The sequence below is a fragment of the Eleutherodactylus coqui genome, chromosome 6 (genome assembly GCF_035609145.1).
Source record: "Eleutherodactylus coqui strain aEleCoq1 chromosome 6, aEleCoq1.hap1, whole genome shotgun sequence".
Classification (NCBI taxonomy): domain Eukaryota; kingdom Metazoa; phylum Chordata; class Amphibia; order Anura; family Eleutherodactylidae; genus Eleutherodactylus; species Eleutherodactylus coqui.
Genome location: NC_089842.1, coordinates 236,052,084 through 236,069,899, shown reverse-complemented (window position 1 = coordinate 236,069,899; position 17,816 = coordinate 236,052,084). Strand labels below are relative to the sequence as shown.

The 17,816-nt window shown below is 44.2% G+C and overlaps 1 protein-coding gene across 1 annotated transcript in view; it reads right to left on the bottom strand.

Moving 5' to 3' along the window:
• The window catches only part of NTRK1 (neurotrophic receptor tyrosine kinase 1), an 87,134-nt gene that overhangs the window by 27,248 nt on the left and 42,070 nt on the right, over positions 1–17,816 (bottom strand). Inside the window, exons 4-10 of the mRNA XM_066609148.1 lie at positions 13,177–13,245; positions 12,474–12,628; positions 12,213–12,355; positions 11,845–11,980; positions 9,414–9,743; positions 9,130–9,147; positions 5,546–5,604 (exon numbers count right to left, since the gene is read on the bottom strand). Of these exons, the coding sequence (XP_066465245.1) occupies positions 5,546–5,604; positions 9,130–9,147; positions 9,414–9,743; positions 11,845–11,980; positions 12,213–12,355; positions 12,474–12,628; positions 13,177–13,245 (910 nt within the window). The remainder of the gene's footprint in view (positions 1–5,545; positions 5,605–9,129; positions 9,148–9,413; positions 9,744–11,844; positions 11,981–12,212; positions 12,356–12,473; positions 12,629–13,176; positions 13,246–17,816) is intronic.

The following is a 17,816-nucleotide window of genomic DNA, read 5'->3' as shown; positions in this document are numbered from 1 at the left end:
TTACATCCTGTATTATACTGCAGAGCTGCACTCACTATTCTGCTGGTGGAGTCACTGTGTACATACATTACTTATCCTGTACTGATCCTGAGTTACATCCAGTATTATACTCCAGAGCTGCACTCACTATTCTGCTGGTGGAGTCACTGTGTACATAGATTACTTATCCTGTACTGATCCTGAGTTACATCCTGTATTATACTCCAGAGCTGCACTCACTATTCTGCTGCTGGAGTCACTGTGTACATACATTACTTATCCTGTACTGACCCTGAGTTACATCCTGTATTATACTCCAGAGCTGCACTCACTATTCTGCTGGTGGAGTCACCGTGTACATACATTACTTATCCTGTACTGACCCTGAGTTACATCCTGTATTATAGACCAGAGCTGTACTCACTATTCTGCTGGTGGAGTCACTGTGTACATACATTACTTATCCTGTACTGACCCTGAGTTACATCCTGTATTATACTCCAGAGCTGCACTCACTATTCTGCTGCTGGAGTCACTGTGTACATACATTACTTATCCTGTACTGATCCTGAGTTACATCCTGTATTATACTCCAGAGCTGCACTCACTATTCTGCTGCTGGAGTCACTGTGTACATACATTACTTATCCTGTACTGACCCTGAGTTACATCCTGTATTATACTCCAGAGCTGCACTCACTATTCTGCTGGTGGAGTCACTGTGTACATACATTACTTATCCTGTACTGACCCTGAGTTACATCCTGTATTATACTGCAGAGCTGCACTCACTATTCTGCTGGTGGAGTCACTGTGTACCTACATTACTTATCCTGTACAGATCCTGAGTTACATCCTGTATTATACTCCAGAGCTGCACTCACTATTCTGCTGGTGGAGTCCCTGTATACATACATTACTTATCCTGTACTGATCTTGAGTTACATCCTCTATTATACTCCAGAGCTGCACTCACTATTCTGCTGCTGGAGTCATTGTGTACATACATTAATTATCCTGTACTTATTCTGAGTTACATCCTGTATTATACTCCAGAGCTGCACTCACTATTCTGCTGGTGGAGTCGCTGTGTACATACATTACTTATCCTGTACTGCTCCTGAGTTACATCCTGTATTATACTCCAGAGCTGCACTCACTATTCTGCTGGTGGAGTCACTGTGTACATACATTACTTATCCTGTACTGATCCTGAGCTATATCCTGCATTATACTCCAGAGCTGCACTCACTATTCTGCTGGTGGAGTCACTGTGTACATACATTACTTATCCTGTACTGATCCTGAGTTACATCCTGTATTATACTCCAGAGCTGCACTCACTATTCTGCTAGTGGGGTCATTGTGTACATACAATACTTATTTGTACTGATCCTGAGCTATATCCCGCATTATACTCCAGAGCAGCATTCACACCTCTGCTAATCTTCAGTGAAAACCATCAACAGGCTTGTGGGCACACACCCTCCTAACAGGTTAGCTGAGTTCCTAAGGGAACTATAACTATAGGGGTTGTATGGGTTGAAGTCCTTCTCTGTTCCTGGTGCCCACGGGGCTCAGACACTTCTCTACCACATAAGAAGACACCACCATAATAGATGGCACTTGATGGTTGAGGACCCTATTACAGATTTGTATTGGGACCCAGGACTTTCAAGCTACACCTCTGGAGCTTCTATGATGTATGGGACAGTTAATTATTACTACATCAGATTACTGCACAACACATGAAAATAACACTTCCCAGAATGTCAATCAGCAGAAACTAAAGATAAGGTTATCTACAGCTCTGAAGCCTGCAGAATTGTGAATTCAGCTCTGGACTATAATACAGGCTGTAACTCATGATTAGTAAAACTAATACCATGTATTTTCTATACTTACATGCATTATGTTGACAAAAGTATTAAGATGCACATAGAAGGTGATGAAATTTGATTTTATTCACATTTTTCAGTCTCGTGTTGGGCTTCCTTTGGCCTCAATGACTGCAGGAACCTTACTAGGCCGCTTTCCACCGAATTCCCATAGATGTGTGGAGGGATTTGCCTCCATTCCTTGTGGAGAGCTTCAGATAGTGATATGGGGGATTATGGGGCGTGCACGGATACAGCGCTGTAGCTCGTCCCATAAATGCTCGATGGGCTTGAGATTCGGACTTTAGGTTGGCCAATGAAGTTAGCAGACCATCTGCTCCTCAACCCTGTGTGCTGTATGACATGGGGCTCTGTCATGTTGTAGAGACATGGAGCTGTACCCAAGTATTACCACAGAGGAGGGGATGCCACATTGTCCAGGATGTCTCTGTACCCATTAGTGTTGAGGGTGGACTCCACTATAACCAATCTTCAAAGCAGAACCCCCCCCCCCCCACACACACACACACACACCATAGCAGGACCTCCTCAAACTTCACTGTTGGGACGATGCAGTCGCATACCATGCAGTTCCCTATGGATGGTTCTGGTGCTAATGGATGTCCAATGTCCTGCGAGACACCCTGAGTGAGGGCAGATGATGTGTGTGATGCACTGCACACACCGGATGGTCTCCATCTCCCAATAAGATAACCAACAGTGGCCTATGGAAGGTCCAGAAGCTCAGATGTGCGTACTGATTGGTTACTGACATCCCTGCACCAGACCCCGTTGTCAGCTCTACACCTGGTGACATCCCCCCACCAGACCCCGTTGTCAGCTCTACACCTGGTGACATCCCACCACCTGACCCTGTTGTCAGCTCTACACCTGGAGACATCCCCCCACCAGACCCCATTGTCATCTCTAACATGGTGGTATCCCCCACCAGACCCTGTTATCAGCTCTACACCTGGAGACATCTCCCCACTAGACCCAGATGTCAGTTCTACACCTCGTGACACCCCACCACCAGACCCCGTTGTCATTTCTACACCTGGCGACATCCCCCCACCAGATGCCGTTTTCAGCTCTACACCTGGTGGCATCCCACCACCAGACCCCATTGTCAGCTCTACACTTGGTGACATCCCACCGCCAGAAACCCTTGTCAGTTCTACAGTTGGGGGCAACTACCCACCAGACCCAATTGTCAGCCCTACACCTGGTGGCATCCCACCATCAGACTCCGTTGTCAGCTCTACACCTGGTGACATCCCACCACCAGACCCCGTTGTCAGCTCTACACCTGGTGACATGCCAGCACCAGACCCTGTTGTGTTAGCTCTACACCTGGTGACATCCACCCCCACTAGAAACCATTGTCCACTGTAACCTGGTGGCATCCCCCCACCAGACCCTGTTATCAGCTCTACACCTGGTGACATCTCACCACCAGACCCTGTTTGTCAGCTCTACACCGGTGACATTCCACCACCAGACCCTGTGTCAGCTCTACACCTGGTGACATCCCACCGCCAGACCCTGTTGTCAGCTCTACACTTGGTGACATCCCACCACCGGACCCCATTGTCAGCTCTACACCTAGTAACATCCCTCCACACCAGACCTCATTGTCAGCTCTACACCTGGTGACATCCCTCCACACCAGACCATGTTGTCAGCTCTGCATCTAGTGACATCCCACCACTAGACCCCATTATCAGCTCTAACCTGGTGGCATTCCCCCACCAGACCCAGTTATCAGCTCTACACCTGGTGACATCTCAACACCAGACCCTGTTTGTCAGCTCTACACCTGGTGACGTTTCACCACCAGACCCTGTGTCAGCTCTGCAACTGGTGACATCCCCCAGCAGACTGCGTTGTCAGCTCTACACCTGGTGACATCCCACCGCCAGACCCCGTTGTCAGCTCTACACCTGGTGACATCCATCCACCCCAGACCCCGTTGTCAGCTTTGCACCTGGTGACATCCCACCACCAGACCCCCATTGTCAGCTCTACAACTGGTGACATCGGACTACTATACCTCGTTGTCAGCTCTACACCTGGTGACATCCCCCCACCAGACCCCGTTGTCAGCACTACACCTGGTGACATTCCTCCACACCAGAACCCGTTGTCAGCTTTGCACCTGGTGACATCCCACCACCAGACCCCCATTGTCAGCTCTACAACTGGTGACATCGGACTACTATACCCCGTTGTCAGCTCTACACCTGGTGACATCCCCCCACCAGACCCCGTTGTCAGCACTGCACCTGGTGACATTCCTCCACACCAGACCCTGTTATCAGCTCTACACCTGGTGACATCTCACCACCAGACCCTGTTTGTCAGCTCTACACCGGTGACATTCCACCACCAGACCCTGTGTCAGCTCTACACCTGGTGACATCCCCACACCAGACCTCATTGTCAGCTCTACACCTGGTGACATCCCTCCACACCAGACCATGTTGTCAGCTCTGCATCTGGTGACATCCCACCACTAGACCCCATTATCAGCTCTAACCTGGTGGCATCCCCCCACCAGACCCAGTTATCAGCTCTACACCTGGTGACATCCCACTGCCAGACCCCGTTGTCATCTCTACACCTGGTGACATCCATCCACACCAGACCCCGTTGTCAGCTTTGCACCTGGTGACATCCCACCACCAGACCCCCATTGTCAGCTCTACACCTGGTGACATCGGACCACTATACCCCGTTGTCAGCTCTACACCGGGTGACATCCATCCACACCAGACCCCATTGTCAGCTTTGCACCTGGTGACATCCCACCACCAGACCCCCATTGTCAGCTCTACACCTGGTGACATCAGACCACTATACCCCGTTGTCAGCTCTACACCTGGTGACATCCCCCCACCAGACCCCATTGTCAGCTCTACACCTGGTGACATTCCTCCACACCAGACCCCGTTGTCAGCTCTGCACCTAGTGACATCCCACCACCAGACCTCATTGTCAGGATTGGTGGGGGGCACATACTTTTATCAGCATTGTCTATAAATTCTACCCCTGTTATAGTGGTGGGCATATAATGCTTTAGAGAGGTTAAGAACATATGTACATCTCAGCACGGCTTATTGCTCTACTTTCCCCCTGCTCTGTAAGTCCACTGCAGGGGAACTATTTGCCCAGCCACGACCTTCCTGATGATGACAGACGATCGTCAGGTAGTAGGAAAATTTAACCTGTATTGTCTTATTTTCTAAAATGGTTGTCTTTAAGCTGCACCCAGTAACCTAGAAGCTGTCAGCAAGTAGGATAAACCAAAAAAGCAGCAGTGCCCGTACCATTTCATGTTCAGATCAACTGTGCGCAGTGATAATTACTAAATGTGTGTTTCCAGGGACCACGGTTTGACCTCTCCTCCCCACAACAGATACTAATAAGATGTGTTAGGAAACATACTGTGAAGTTCCTATACTCCGCACTTATTACTTAGTGGTTTCTGCTTTTTTTCTCAGACCAGAATTTTTTTTTATAAATTACCAACAAATTAACACACCGTCAAAAGAGCATCAATTACGTCTTCAATTACCTCTGGTCATGTAATTGCACGGCTGTGTTAGTCTTGTGGTTCTACATGCCAGTAACTTCAGGCTCATGTGTGTATACAGCAACATTAGCAGCTTTCAAGGTAGCAAACTCACCCCAAATGTGTTGTCCTCTACCGTCTCCACTGGGTTCACATAAGTGCTGTTGCCTCCGCCTGTTGTACAGAGGTTATTACAAATGTATTAGTCAAATTTAATTAATTGGACACAAAAATTAATGCATTTTGGAAAATCAATTTTACTTATCCTGTACTGATCCTGAGTTACAGCCTGTATTATACTCCAGAGCTGCACTCACTAGTCTGCTGCTGGAGTCACTGTGTACATACATTACTTATCCTGTACTGCTCCTGAGTTCCATCCTGTATTATACTCCAGAGCTGCACTCACTATTCTGCTGGTGGAGTCACTGTGTACATACATTACTTATCCTGTACTGATCCTGAGTGACATCCTGTATTATACTCCAGAGCTGCACTCACTATTCTGCTTGTGAAGTCACTGTATACATACATTACTTATCCTCTACTGATCCTGAGTTACATCCTGTATTATACTCCAGAGCTGCACTCACTATTCTGCTGGTGGAGTCACTGTGTACATACATTACTTATCCTGTACTGATCCTGAGTTACATCCTGTATTATACGCCAGAGCTGCACTCACTATTCTGCTGGTGAAGTCACTGTGTACATACATTACTTATCCTCTACTGATCGTGAGTTACACCTTGTATTATACTCCAGAGCTGCCCTCACTATTCTGCTGGTGGAGACACTGTGTACCTACAAACAAGCCCTATGTGGTCTCATCCTGCTGTCTTGCATTACTCCACACCCTCCGCAGCCTTAAAGTGCAGTAATCAGCCAGAACCAGGTCTCCAGATGAGCCATAACCCATTACAACACTATTCCTCTCCGCTCTATATACAGCTGCAGGCTCCATTTTGTCGTAGCCCAGCTAGCCTGCAGGCAGGACTGATTAGTCCTCTAGATTACTTTATTGGATTTGCGCTGATGGATCTGAACTGCTTTATAAAGAGTGCAAAAGACTACTTATTATATTAGCTGAAGTCAGAAGTGACAGCATCTGTTCAGTAATACCCTGTGTACAAGGCAAGGGCCAATCCCATCCTTGGCCTTAAAGGGCAAGTGAGTTCATCCCTCAAGCCACCCTCTGGTCCGGAATAAATAACGATGGCCGAAACACTTGTCTGACTACCTGATGCTCACTGTGCACTTGTCTACATGATTAGTCTCAGACGCCCATGTGAGCAGTGCCGGCCCGTCAGATCATCATGTAGTGTCTTAGACTACCAATGCATGCTATGCACAGTGTGTATCAGGTAGTCAGTGCAGCCATCTTTGTTAGTGCAGGACGCTTAATGGCCCATATGGACAGTTGAGGAGAATTGTACATCGGACCGAAATTTTTTATACCAGTCCGAAATATTAAAACAATTGTTTAGAAAAAAAGGGTACCCAGAAGTGATCAAATCTGCTTTTGCATGGGTCGAGGTGGAAGGGAGACCAGTGAGCCTGCAGAAGTCTGGAATGATTAGGGACCACAACCCCACGGCACTGATCACCACCCGCTTTAATTCCCGACCCTCACTACTGGGAGATACTATATGGGAGGCCTCTTAGCTACTGAAATTCCTGAACATCCTCAAGTAGTTTCTCGAAAAAATGGAACTTTTAAGAATATTTTGGCCCCCGTACACTCAATGCTGTGACCCCCTCTAGTGTGTGGGAGATGTCCGATATGTTCACCATTTTGTATGTATTTTCTGTTGTCAACTGTGAATATATTGTATTTTGTCTATGGTCTAATCCTCTGGGGGAAGGGAACATCACCCCCCCCCCACCTCCACAAGAATTAGAGGAGCAGTGCTTTGTGTCCATAAACTGGTCAAACCGGTTCTAACTGGCAAAAACCTATCTAGAAATGTCTTTTGTCTTGGACAAGCAGAGAGGAGAAACAGGATGTTTTTCTCATGAGACCAAATTCAAGAATGAACTGAGCGTGCTCACCGAAGTTCCTTCCAGATGGATGACATCACAAGCTACCTCACAAATACCTCCCTCTGAGAATGACCAATCAGCACGCTAAATAATGTAACTGTATCCTAAATTACTTCACTTCCTGTGTTGAAACATTTAAAACTTTCACGCGCGTCAATAAAGACAGACTCTTTTGGGACACATGATGTCAGACGTGTGGTCTTTGAAAGGCTCTCCAGGCCTGCACATTAGTTTTATCTAATTTGAAACACACAGTATATCTGAAATAGCCAATTTTGCACTAACAAGTGCATCATTGGGAACCCCTGAAAGGTTACCTTGGATGCAAAACATGGGGCTTAAAGAGTTGCTCTGATATTTGCCATAACAGGAAAGAGGTCCTTCAGGAATATGAGAATATTTCCATTCCTCTATAGGATTTCTTGCACCATCATTCAAGCTGCATACTTATTAGAATGCCCGTGCGGCTTGAAGTCCATTGGCTGAACCACAAACACTCTTAGAACAAGGGAGAATAAACATCATTGAAATATTCAGAAGGGGTCACACAACATAGTGTCCCTCAGAACCTCTAAGGCCATTATAATAAGGATGCTTCAGGTATGCGCTTGACATCTCTAGAGAAAATCCCTCAAGGTGAATTCCCAAGAAATGCTTCGGATCTTTCGATAAAATATATTGATACCAAACTACCTAAACAATGTACTTGAAAAAAATCTAACCTTAAGACGGAGAGATGAAGAGGAACACCTTGGGATTCCCTGCCTGCACATTGCATACCCTCCTCTTCTCTTGTATGCACCTGACATACCCCATTTTACTTCATTTTATTAGTTTCATTAATCTTATTCATTGATACAATCCTCCAGCTTCTCTGCATCGTAGAGGCGTCTAGTGGTCAACAAGCTCTACACAAGTGGAAGAAGAGGTCACTACACACAAGAAGCCACCAAGCCTTTTATAGGACAAGAGGGGAACCACTTCTACGGCCTCCGGTGACAAGACCGTCCATCTAATCACCACAACTTTTCTTTCAGCCATTATACAATGGCGCCATCCGCTGGCTAGAGCCAGTACTGCGGTATGGGACATGCTGGAGAGGCCCCCGACAACAGAGCAGCCAGTAATATACAGTAAGAATACCCTGCCGGACGTTTTCCGACATCGGAGCCGTACAACCTTCAATTAGAATGTCGTCAGACAGTGGATTGGAAAGGGTTAATACTCTGTTTTGTAATCAAATATTTATCTTCCATAATTGTAATAGGCTGCTATGACAACAGTAGATTTCTAACATGCCAATCTGATTTCCTGCCTCAGATAGTGATATCCTATCCTAGCTGCAATACCAGACACAGCCCATTGACAAGAGTGGTGCTGCTTCCTTTTACCAATCCTGGACAAGCACTTTACACTATAGCTTCTACTTGCAGGAATCCTTAGCAATAGTGCAGGGTCATGGCTAGGCTTTCCTTCGGTTCCCTGTCCTAGACATTTATCTGAATATCCTGGCCAAAGCAAAGTGGCTTGCTGGCATCCTTCCCGGCACCCATAAGTCCCTTCAGCTGCACCTCTGAGTACTGAAAATTAACCAAATGTAAGTAAAGTCAATCGTTAGGACAGTTATAGATTTGAGCAGATAGCAAAATGACTTACCGGATGGAGACAGCGACACTGTGAATGAAAAAGACATAAAATACAGTTAGAATCAACTCAACGCAAGGTGGATAGTAAAACAAAACAGTAGCTGGAAGTGTTACGTCTCTCTACATTCTCTATGGTTCTATGAATATGTTAAGGTGTCTCACATACAACCACAACCATTTCTATTCATTCTTATGGTGAGTGGCCATTCATGAGTAGTCACCTTGCCAGTCGGAGAACCTGGACCTTCACAGTCTTGAAACCCCCTTTAATTACTATTCCCTGTTATCGCTCACCTGGAATAGGCTCCTCCGGGTTAAAATCAAACGGATTATTCATAAAGATACTGTGGACAGTCTTGCTGTCCTCCCCAAGCCGGTTCCTCACCAGTAACGTGTAGTTACCGTTATTGACATGCGTTGGATTATTAAAGTACAGGCACCCATGGATAAGGGTCCCATTTTCTCTGTACTCGAGTGGCTTTGTGAATATGTAGGTGTTCATGAGCAGAGTCTCCCCATTCAATTGCCAGGTGACCTCTGGGGCAGGATTCCCATCTATTGTATACGGGATGCAGGAGAGATGTTGATGAATCACCTCGCCCAAGACAAAGATTACTGCCGGAACTGGGAAAGAGAGAAGATGAGGGTGAAGTGGAGGAAAATGTACATTGCTCAAAAAATAAATGGTACAGGGTAAAGTTCACCATGGGGTCTCCAGACTGTTTTACGTATGCTTCACATGCTCAGAGTGAAATTCTCATCTATGAAGAGAATGGGGCACCATTGGTAGACCATTTCTGGTGTTCTCTGGTGAGGTGCACGGTACTGGGCTATGAGCACAGGTCCCACTACAGGATGTCAGGCCCTCATACGATCCTCTTGAAGTCTCTTACAACTTGGTCAGAAGCATGCAGAGCAGTAGCCCACTGGAGGGTATTTTGTAGGGTTATAGCAAGCTCCTCCAGGCCTGATATCGGATTGAGGCCCTGCCCAGCTCTCGTAGCGTAATGGTGCATGTTCTGGTATCTACTCCATGCTCTTGAGACTGTGATGGGAGACACAGCAAACCTTATTGCAATGGACTGCCTGTACAACATGATTAGGCTGCAGTTACCGCCTTATGCTACCAGTAGTGATGAGAACACTGGCAAAATGCAAAACTAGAGAACTATTTTTTTGGGTGTTTTGCTGTCACCTCCTTAGTGCTCCTATTCTCACTTTCTTTTATACTAAAGCCGGTGTAATTAATTCAGAATCTGTTTTGCTTTCTAACTGGACAGATTGATATCTCTTAAGGTTACATTGGGTTATACAGTTATGGTTAAGTGTTCCCGAGATGTTCACAATTGGCTCTGCTTCCTAACTGGACAGATTGATATTTCTGAAGTGACTTAGGGTTATGTGGTGATGCTTAAATGTTCCTGAGCTGAGTAGTGTATATCATGAACGCAAAGATCCCGAAACATCTAGTGAACATCAAAAATGCAAACTGGAGAATAGGGGCAATAAACTGGGACAGGAGCAATTTTGAGGTTACACAATGCTTACAACACATTAACCATGGCTGCCAAGGTCATCAAACCCAACAATAAGCACTGAATATATGTCTAACCAGTCTAGGAACAGAGATGGAGAAGTCCTAGTTCTATGATGTGAAATTAATGCTTAACCTTTGGGACTGAGCATCGAAAATGCTCCAGGAGATTATTTTTTAATGCTGGCATCTGTACATCTCAACTAGAAAGGGTAGTAGATTTTCTACAACCTAAGCTATGGTACTTCTCAATGGCTGTCAAGAGGATTGTGCAAGAGATGTCCAGGCAAGAAAGAGTCAGTCAGAAGGTAATGTTAGAGTTGAATCACTTCTTTGGAATATTTCCTACTACGATTCCATTAGGTTTCACGTGGCTATCGGTTCTCTGAATTAATTAGAAGGTTTTTCCAGTGAGTAAGAATTTCTTCCCATAAGTCAGGAGAAAAGGGGTCTGCCAGGAATGGATACTTTCTTCCATCATGTCGTTCCTCAGAGGTTTTTATTTGCCTTAGAGCACCATAAGGTGGTCAACCAACTGAGACTTCTCAAAACAAGTATAGATTATCTGCAAAAAAACTAATCTTACACTCCCCACTGGTCACCAACCTTCAGACCAATAGTTAATTTACTGAACACCAATGGACCAAGAGGATTTATTTGGTGCAATAGTTGTGACTCTGCAATGTTATCTTGTATCTCCTGACAGATATAGATAGTTGTTAGAACCTAGACCACACACCTCTCTTATGTGTCCATCATCCTTGATAATCCAACCTAATGCACTTTCAAGAAGATAGGTTATATTTCACGGATCACCAAATTTACCTACATTCAACACCAATTTACTGATAATGGCTCCCCTCTTTTGTGCATGGTCTCTTTATTAGTCCACCTTATGATTAATCGCTACAAACCTCTCAAAAAGATCACCTTTCAATTCCACTTGGCATCTTCTTTGAGAGCACCACCCCTCCAGAAGACCATTTTGTGATGCAGTTTGGCGTGGTCCTCTCAAAGATGTTTCACTTAAGTCTTTTTCTTCATGTTGGTTCCAAATAAACACTAACTGATACCAAAAGGAACACACCCCTAATATCTCCCAAGTCAGGCAATATAAACCACCGCATCCCATCAGCCACTTCTGTGTTATGTCACAAATACGTATACATCAAAGCTTGAGCATGAACTTACAGTGGACATCTATCTGGACTGACTTTTTGGTGGGACCAGCCATGTTTTCAGCCCAGCAGCTGACATCACGCTTGTTGAACCCAGAAGAGATGTTGAAAAGGTGCAGGAAGATCTCAATATCAGGACCATCTGAGTGCTGCAGACAACATGGAGAAGAGTACACAAGAGTGTTAAGATGGTGGAGACCTACAGCATGATGTCCACAAAGTCTATCGATATCTTTAGTGTGCTGAGAGTCTGTGGGAAACCATTAAATATGGCATGTCTCGGCATGTCCAGTCTGTCAGGGGTTGGAACCATCAAAGCGTCACTATTATATCAATGGGCAAGCTTACAAAAAATGAGAATACATTATCTCTCTCGTATACCTCGATTTTATATTGAGAATTCAGATCTGGTAAAGTCCAGTTAGCCGTTGGTGTTGGATGACCGGCCACATTACACTGAAGGGTCAGGTTGTCCCCATGAACAACTGTCAGATTTTGCTCTGCAATGAAGACATCTGGACGATCTAAAACACAAAAACATACAATACCTTATTAAACTAAGGTTTTATCTATCTATCGGTTGTCAATGTCAACATAGCCAAACCATGTTAGTGCATATACATGCATATAGAGGATTCCTACCACAGTGAGTGATATTGTCATCTTCTATGAAAATCTCCACCCCGTGTTTCCAGCAAATTAAGGACTGGTTTCCAAGATCTGCCCAACCTTCTTCTCTTCGAATCTGAATCCAGCGCACTTCACAGGAGCAGTTGAAAGGGTTTTCAGTCAGGACTCTAGCAGAGTAGTAATGAAGTTAATGCACATAACAAGGGTCTACCATCTTAGAAGACAACATTAGGGTCTTGAACTAGGCAGAGGTGAAACCCTTCCAAGTCAACATGTCGGGAACTCACAAATGGAGGGGGCAAATCAACTACAGACCATGGTTGAATTCCCTTTCCTGGTGCACAGGAGAGTTCAGACAGAAGATAACTACTTCTTCTTATATACCTCATGAACTCTCCTCACGGAGATCCAGATAGTAGGAAGTCTTAAGGGAGCAAGCAAAAATCAGAAAACTATTCTGTACTAACGGCAAGCAGCAACTCTGAAAAAGTGCGATTTATGGCTGGGTGTCTCTAGCTTAGCTGATAACTTGAATCCCGTTTCAAGACTCTTAAAGAGTTAATTGACTTACGGAGTAGTCACCTATAGATGGCACTAGAGACAGTATTATTTCTCCCAGAGGAAAGCTCACTTGAAATCTTCATGCATTCTAAATAAATGCTCATGTCCTTAAACAGAGTAGTAATCATAATGGTAAGAAGGAAAGTTGACTTACAACTCCTGTAGAGGTAGACTATGAAATGTTCTCCAAGACAGCGAGACCAGGGAATTAGAAGAAAGGTTACTGTTGAAAGAACAAGAAAAATCATCTTAGACAAAACTCTGAGCACGTGTTCTGCTGTGACAAGACAGAAGCCTACAGTTGTCAACGACTGAAGGAAGAAGAAGGTTAAAGGGCGAGGAGCTGGGTTCAGCAAAGCGCCCGGCTGTTTGCATTGGATCCACAACTGTACCATGACCTCTTTAAAAAAACACAGTGTTCCCACTTCTTAACCCCCGTCCCACATAAGAACAAAACAAAATCTATCAGAGTCCTCTGTGTGAACCTGGAACTTGTACAGCACAGGGGTTGAATACTTATGCAAATAGCATTTTTTAGTGTTAGGTTCTTTTAAAAAAATAATCTGCTGGCAATTAAGAAATTGTGAATTTGAAAATGTACTTTAAAGCACCTCTTCTAGGGGAGAATACTTCCTTAATAGAGATGAGCGAACCTACTCGGCCACGCCCCTTTTTCGCCCGAGCACCGCGATTTTCGAGTACTTCCGTACTCAGGCGAAAAGATTCGGGGGGCGCCGTGGGTGAGTGGGGGGTTGCAGTGGGGAGTGGGGGGAGAGAGGGAGAGGGCTCCCCTCTGTTCCCTGCTGCTACCCCCTGCTCCGCCACGCCGCCCCCCGGCGCCCCCCGAATCTTTTCACCCGAGTACGGAAGTACTCGAAAATCGCGGTGCTCGATCGAGTAATTACTCGAAACGAGTAGGTTCGCTCATCTCTATTCCGTAATCATACAAGACACCATACTGCACCACACCAAGTTCCTGCGGTAGTCCTCTGTAGTATGCAGACTTTGGGACTCCTTGCAGATGGATCCGCTATGTGACATTTGTAATCCAGACAAATCTGTTTTCAGGGGGGTTGAATATTTTTGCAAGGCACTGTATATATGCATACATATATAATATTATATCAGAATGTGTTTTTACAAGAGTGAAAAGGGGCAGTATCAGCTAAACTCTACTTTTCACATGTCTTTAACATTAATTCCCAAGACACTTGCAGTTCTGTGGACCGCAAAACAATTTCAGATACATTTCCAAACTTTTGAAAAAAAAAAAATTTTCAATTTTGATAATAGTTTTTCACGTCTTTTTCGCCTCCTTTCTGCTAAAGTGACGAAAGGTCTAAACAGCTGTAAATAACACTGCACGCGCCTCCATTAGGGAGCCCCAGATAGTGAGGATGGATACATTTCAGCTCTTGTCAGGTCAATGATTGTCCACAGGGGAGTAAAAATGAGCGCTCGCTGTCAGTCCCCACACTGAGTCCCCGCTGTACCCAGCTGCTGAGAGATTGTATTTTGCTGTAAGCATTGATTTCAGCAAACAAGACATCTGACTGGAATCACTTTTCACTGTCGCTCATTACTCTCAGGCCTAAAATGAGGCGTAACACCTGGACAAACAACGTCAAAAATATGACAGCAATTAGATTAAAAAAATGAGATAAATGGGACATTATCACCTCCCACCTCAAATATACACGAAAGTATAGGCCGACCCGGTCTTATAAGGAATTCTGATCATTTTTTAGACTGTATTACTTTTTTACATACTATTTTGTATAAGAACCGTTTATAATTTGGGAGGGAATTTTATATCTTTTTGGGGTTTTTTTCTTTGAACTTTCTGGATGCCCTTTAATATCTTTGCTTATTTCTCTTTTTCCCTTTTTTGAGCTCTCTAATTCCTTTTATCTATTAATCTTTTTTCCACGACTCATAAAACAAAAACATAATAATAAAATAATAATAAAATCATCAAACTTGTACATTTTTAATGTGCTTTTTAACAATAACTTAAATGAAATTAAAACGTTAATGTTACGCTGCGTTACACTGGATGGATGGATAGAAGCAGTCATGTGTGGGGAACTAATTAGATTATAATAAGCCAGACTTTTTTAAGTATCTCAACCTCACATCCATTATTATTATTCTGCTTAGTTACATATTTTAAAGTACTAGTTTCAAGAAATGTTTTTTTTTCCTAAAATCAACACTTAACCCCTTGAGTGGCACGCCCGGAAATTTTCCGGGACGAGCTCCACTGCCCACAGCGACATAGCCCGGCTATGTATCACTATGGGAGCTACAGAGCACAATGCCACAAGCTGTGACAGTGTGCTCTGCCTGCACAGACCCACACAGAGCAGTGCAAGGGCTTTGAAAAACCAGCAGAAGATATTGCCGATATGCCGGCAATCTCCTGCTTCTAAGTCTCCTGCTTTGTTTATAGGTTGCCATAGAGACCATCGGCTTGTCAGAAGCAAGCCGATGGTCTCTGTGGCAGGGAGAGCTGGTGCTTGGATGTCAGAGGACAGCTAGGTACTAGCTCTTACAGCAGAGATCACAGAAAACCTCCGATCTCTGCTGTGTTAACCCTTTACATGCTGCAGTCTATGTGTCTGGAGCATGTAAAGGGCTGTCACTGCAGCATGTAAAGGGCTGGCACCATCGGACCCCCGGAAAGTGATCAGGGGGTCCTGATGGGTCCCTGTGGAAGTCCCCTAAAGGGACAAAAAAAGAAAAAACAAAAGTAAAAAAATTATTTAAAAAAATTATAAAAACACTTGTCTCCCTTTACTTGGTAAAAAATCAAAAATCAAATCACACATCTGGTATTCATGTGCGTCGTCAGGACCCAGAGAAGGAAGGTAATGCATTATTTAACCCCTTAATGACACGGCCCCTTTTTTTCTTTTTTCCCCCATTTCTTTTTTTCCTCCCCCCTGTTTAAAAAAAATAAAATAAAAATCACAACTTGTCCCGCAAAATACAAGCCCTCACATGGCCATGTCAATGGAAAAATGAAAAAGTTATGGCTCTTGAGACGCAACTCCAAAATTAGTTGAAATTCAATGATTAGACCATTTTAAAAAACCTGCCCTGGTGGGTCTGACAGGGGGGGGGGGTAGGAAACCTGCCACTCAAGGGGTTAAACAACATTTATACATATCTAAGATGTTTTTATCATTTTTTTTACATTTCCTTTTTTAATACTTAAAGGGGTTGTCCCGCGCCGAAACGGTTTTTTTTTTTTTTTTTTAAACCCCCCCCCCCCCCCGTTCGGCGCGAGACAACCCCGATGCAGGGGTTAAAAAAACAACCCGCACAGCGTTTACCTGAATCCCGGCGGTCCGGCGTCTTCATACTCACCTGCTGAAGATGGACGCCGGGATCCTCTGTCTCCGTGGACCGCAGGGCTTCTGTGCGGTCCATTGCCGATTCCAGCCTCCTGATTGGCTGGAATCGGCACGTGACGGGGCGGAGCTACACGGAGGCGGCATTCTGCACCAGCGGCCCCATAGAAGACTGCAGAAGACCCGGACTGCGCAAGCGCGGCTAATTTGGCCATCGGAGGCCGAAAATTAGTCGGCTCCATGGGAACGAGGACGCTAGCAACGGAGCAGGTAAGTATAAAACTTTTTATAACTTCTGTATGGCTCATAATTAATGCACAATGTACATTACAAAGTGCATTAATATGGCCATACAGAAGTGTATACCCCCACTTGCTGCCGCGGGACAACCCCTTTAATTTTGGTAATGCCAAAAAAATTGTATATTTTTTTCATTTACACAGAATGGCCCTTTTATTGGAGACACAAGTATGTTTTTGAAAGTTTTTCACATTTTGTCTTTAGATTGCAATGAAAGCCATTTTATTTATGGATTACAATATACAAAATAAAGTGTGAAATCCGATTTTGTGTGTATATTTATATCTATTATTAGGACTGTACAAAAATATACATACAGTGAATGAATTAACTGCAAAGTTTTATTGATTTTGAGTGTTTTTTTTACATTTTGCTATTTTTTACAAAAAGAACCTGAAACAAGAACCACAGAAAAAAGTTGAACTTTGATAATAAGAACTCTTGCATTTCTGCTTTCTGCGTTGATTGATGATAGTAAAATATTGAAACACCCCTCTTATGATGGACTCAATACCCACAATAACATTTTGCTTGGCAGTAGATCCACTTCACAGAAGCCCTTTGTTTCAAACAAGGTGGAAAAAGCTGAAGTCGATAACTTAGTGCAGCGTCCCGCTGAGATCTTACAGAACGGAGCCTGCAGAAATGGTGTTTATGGGCTCGTAAAAATATTTTATTATCCTATTTGTCCATTAATTGCATTTATTTCATCATCCTCTTGACCCAGTAATAGACTTTTTTCTTATCAGCTCTTTATTGTAACTTTGGTATATACATCCTCAATAAAAACCCAACCCATGTTCTAAAACTAAACCAAAGATACTCTAAAACCCAACTCTATCTCATCTGATCTCCTTTTTAGTCTTCTATTGAATGCATCTATTATCAGTAGAGCTGACATCACTTCCTATGGGAGGGGCATCAAAACATTTAATTACTGGGTAATGATTGGGTACTTTTGACAATGGTCTTGAAGTAGCACTTCTGGGAAAAGACTGGAGTTATGGTGAGAACCTTATGTTGACTCCAGGTGGGATCCACATTGTTTGCTTCTTTTCTGCTTCACTCTACCCCACTCTAGGGGTGGAGAAAAACCTGTATGGTCGTGTTTATTGTGAAGGATGAAACTACATATGTG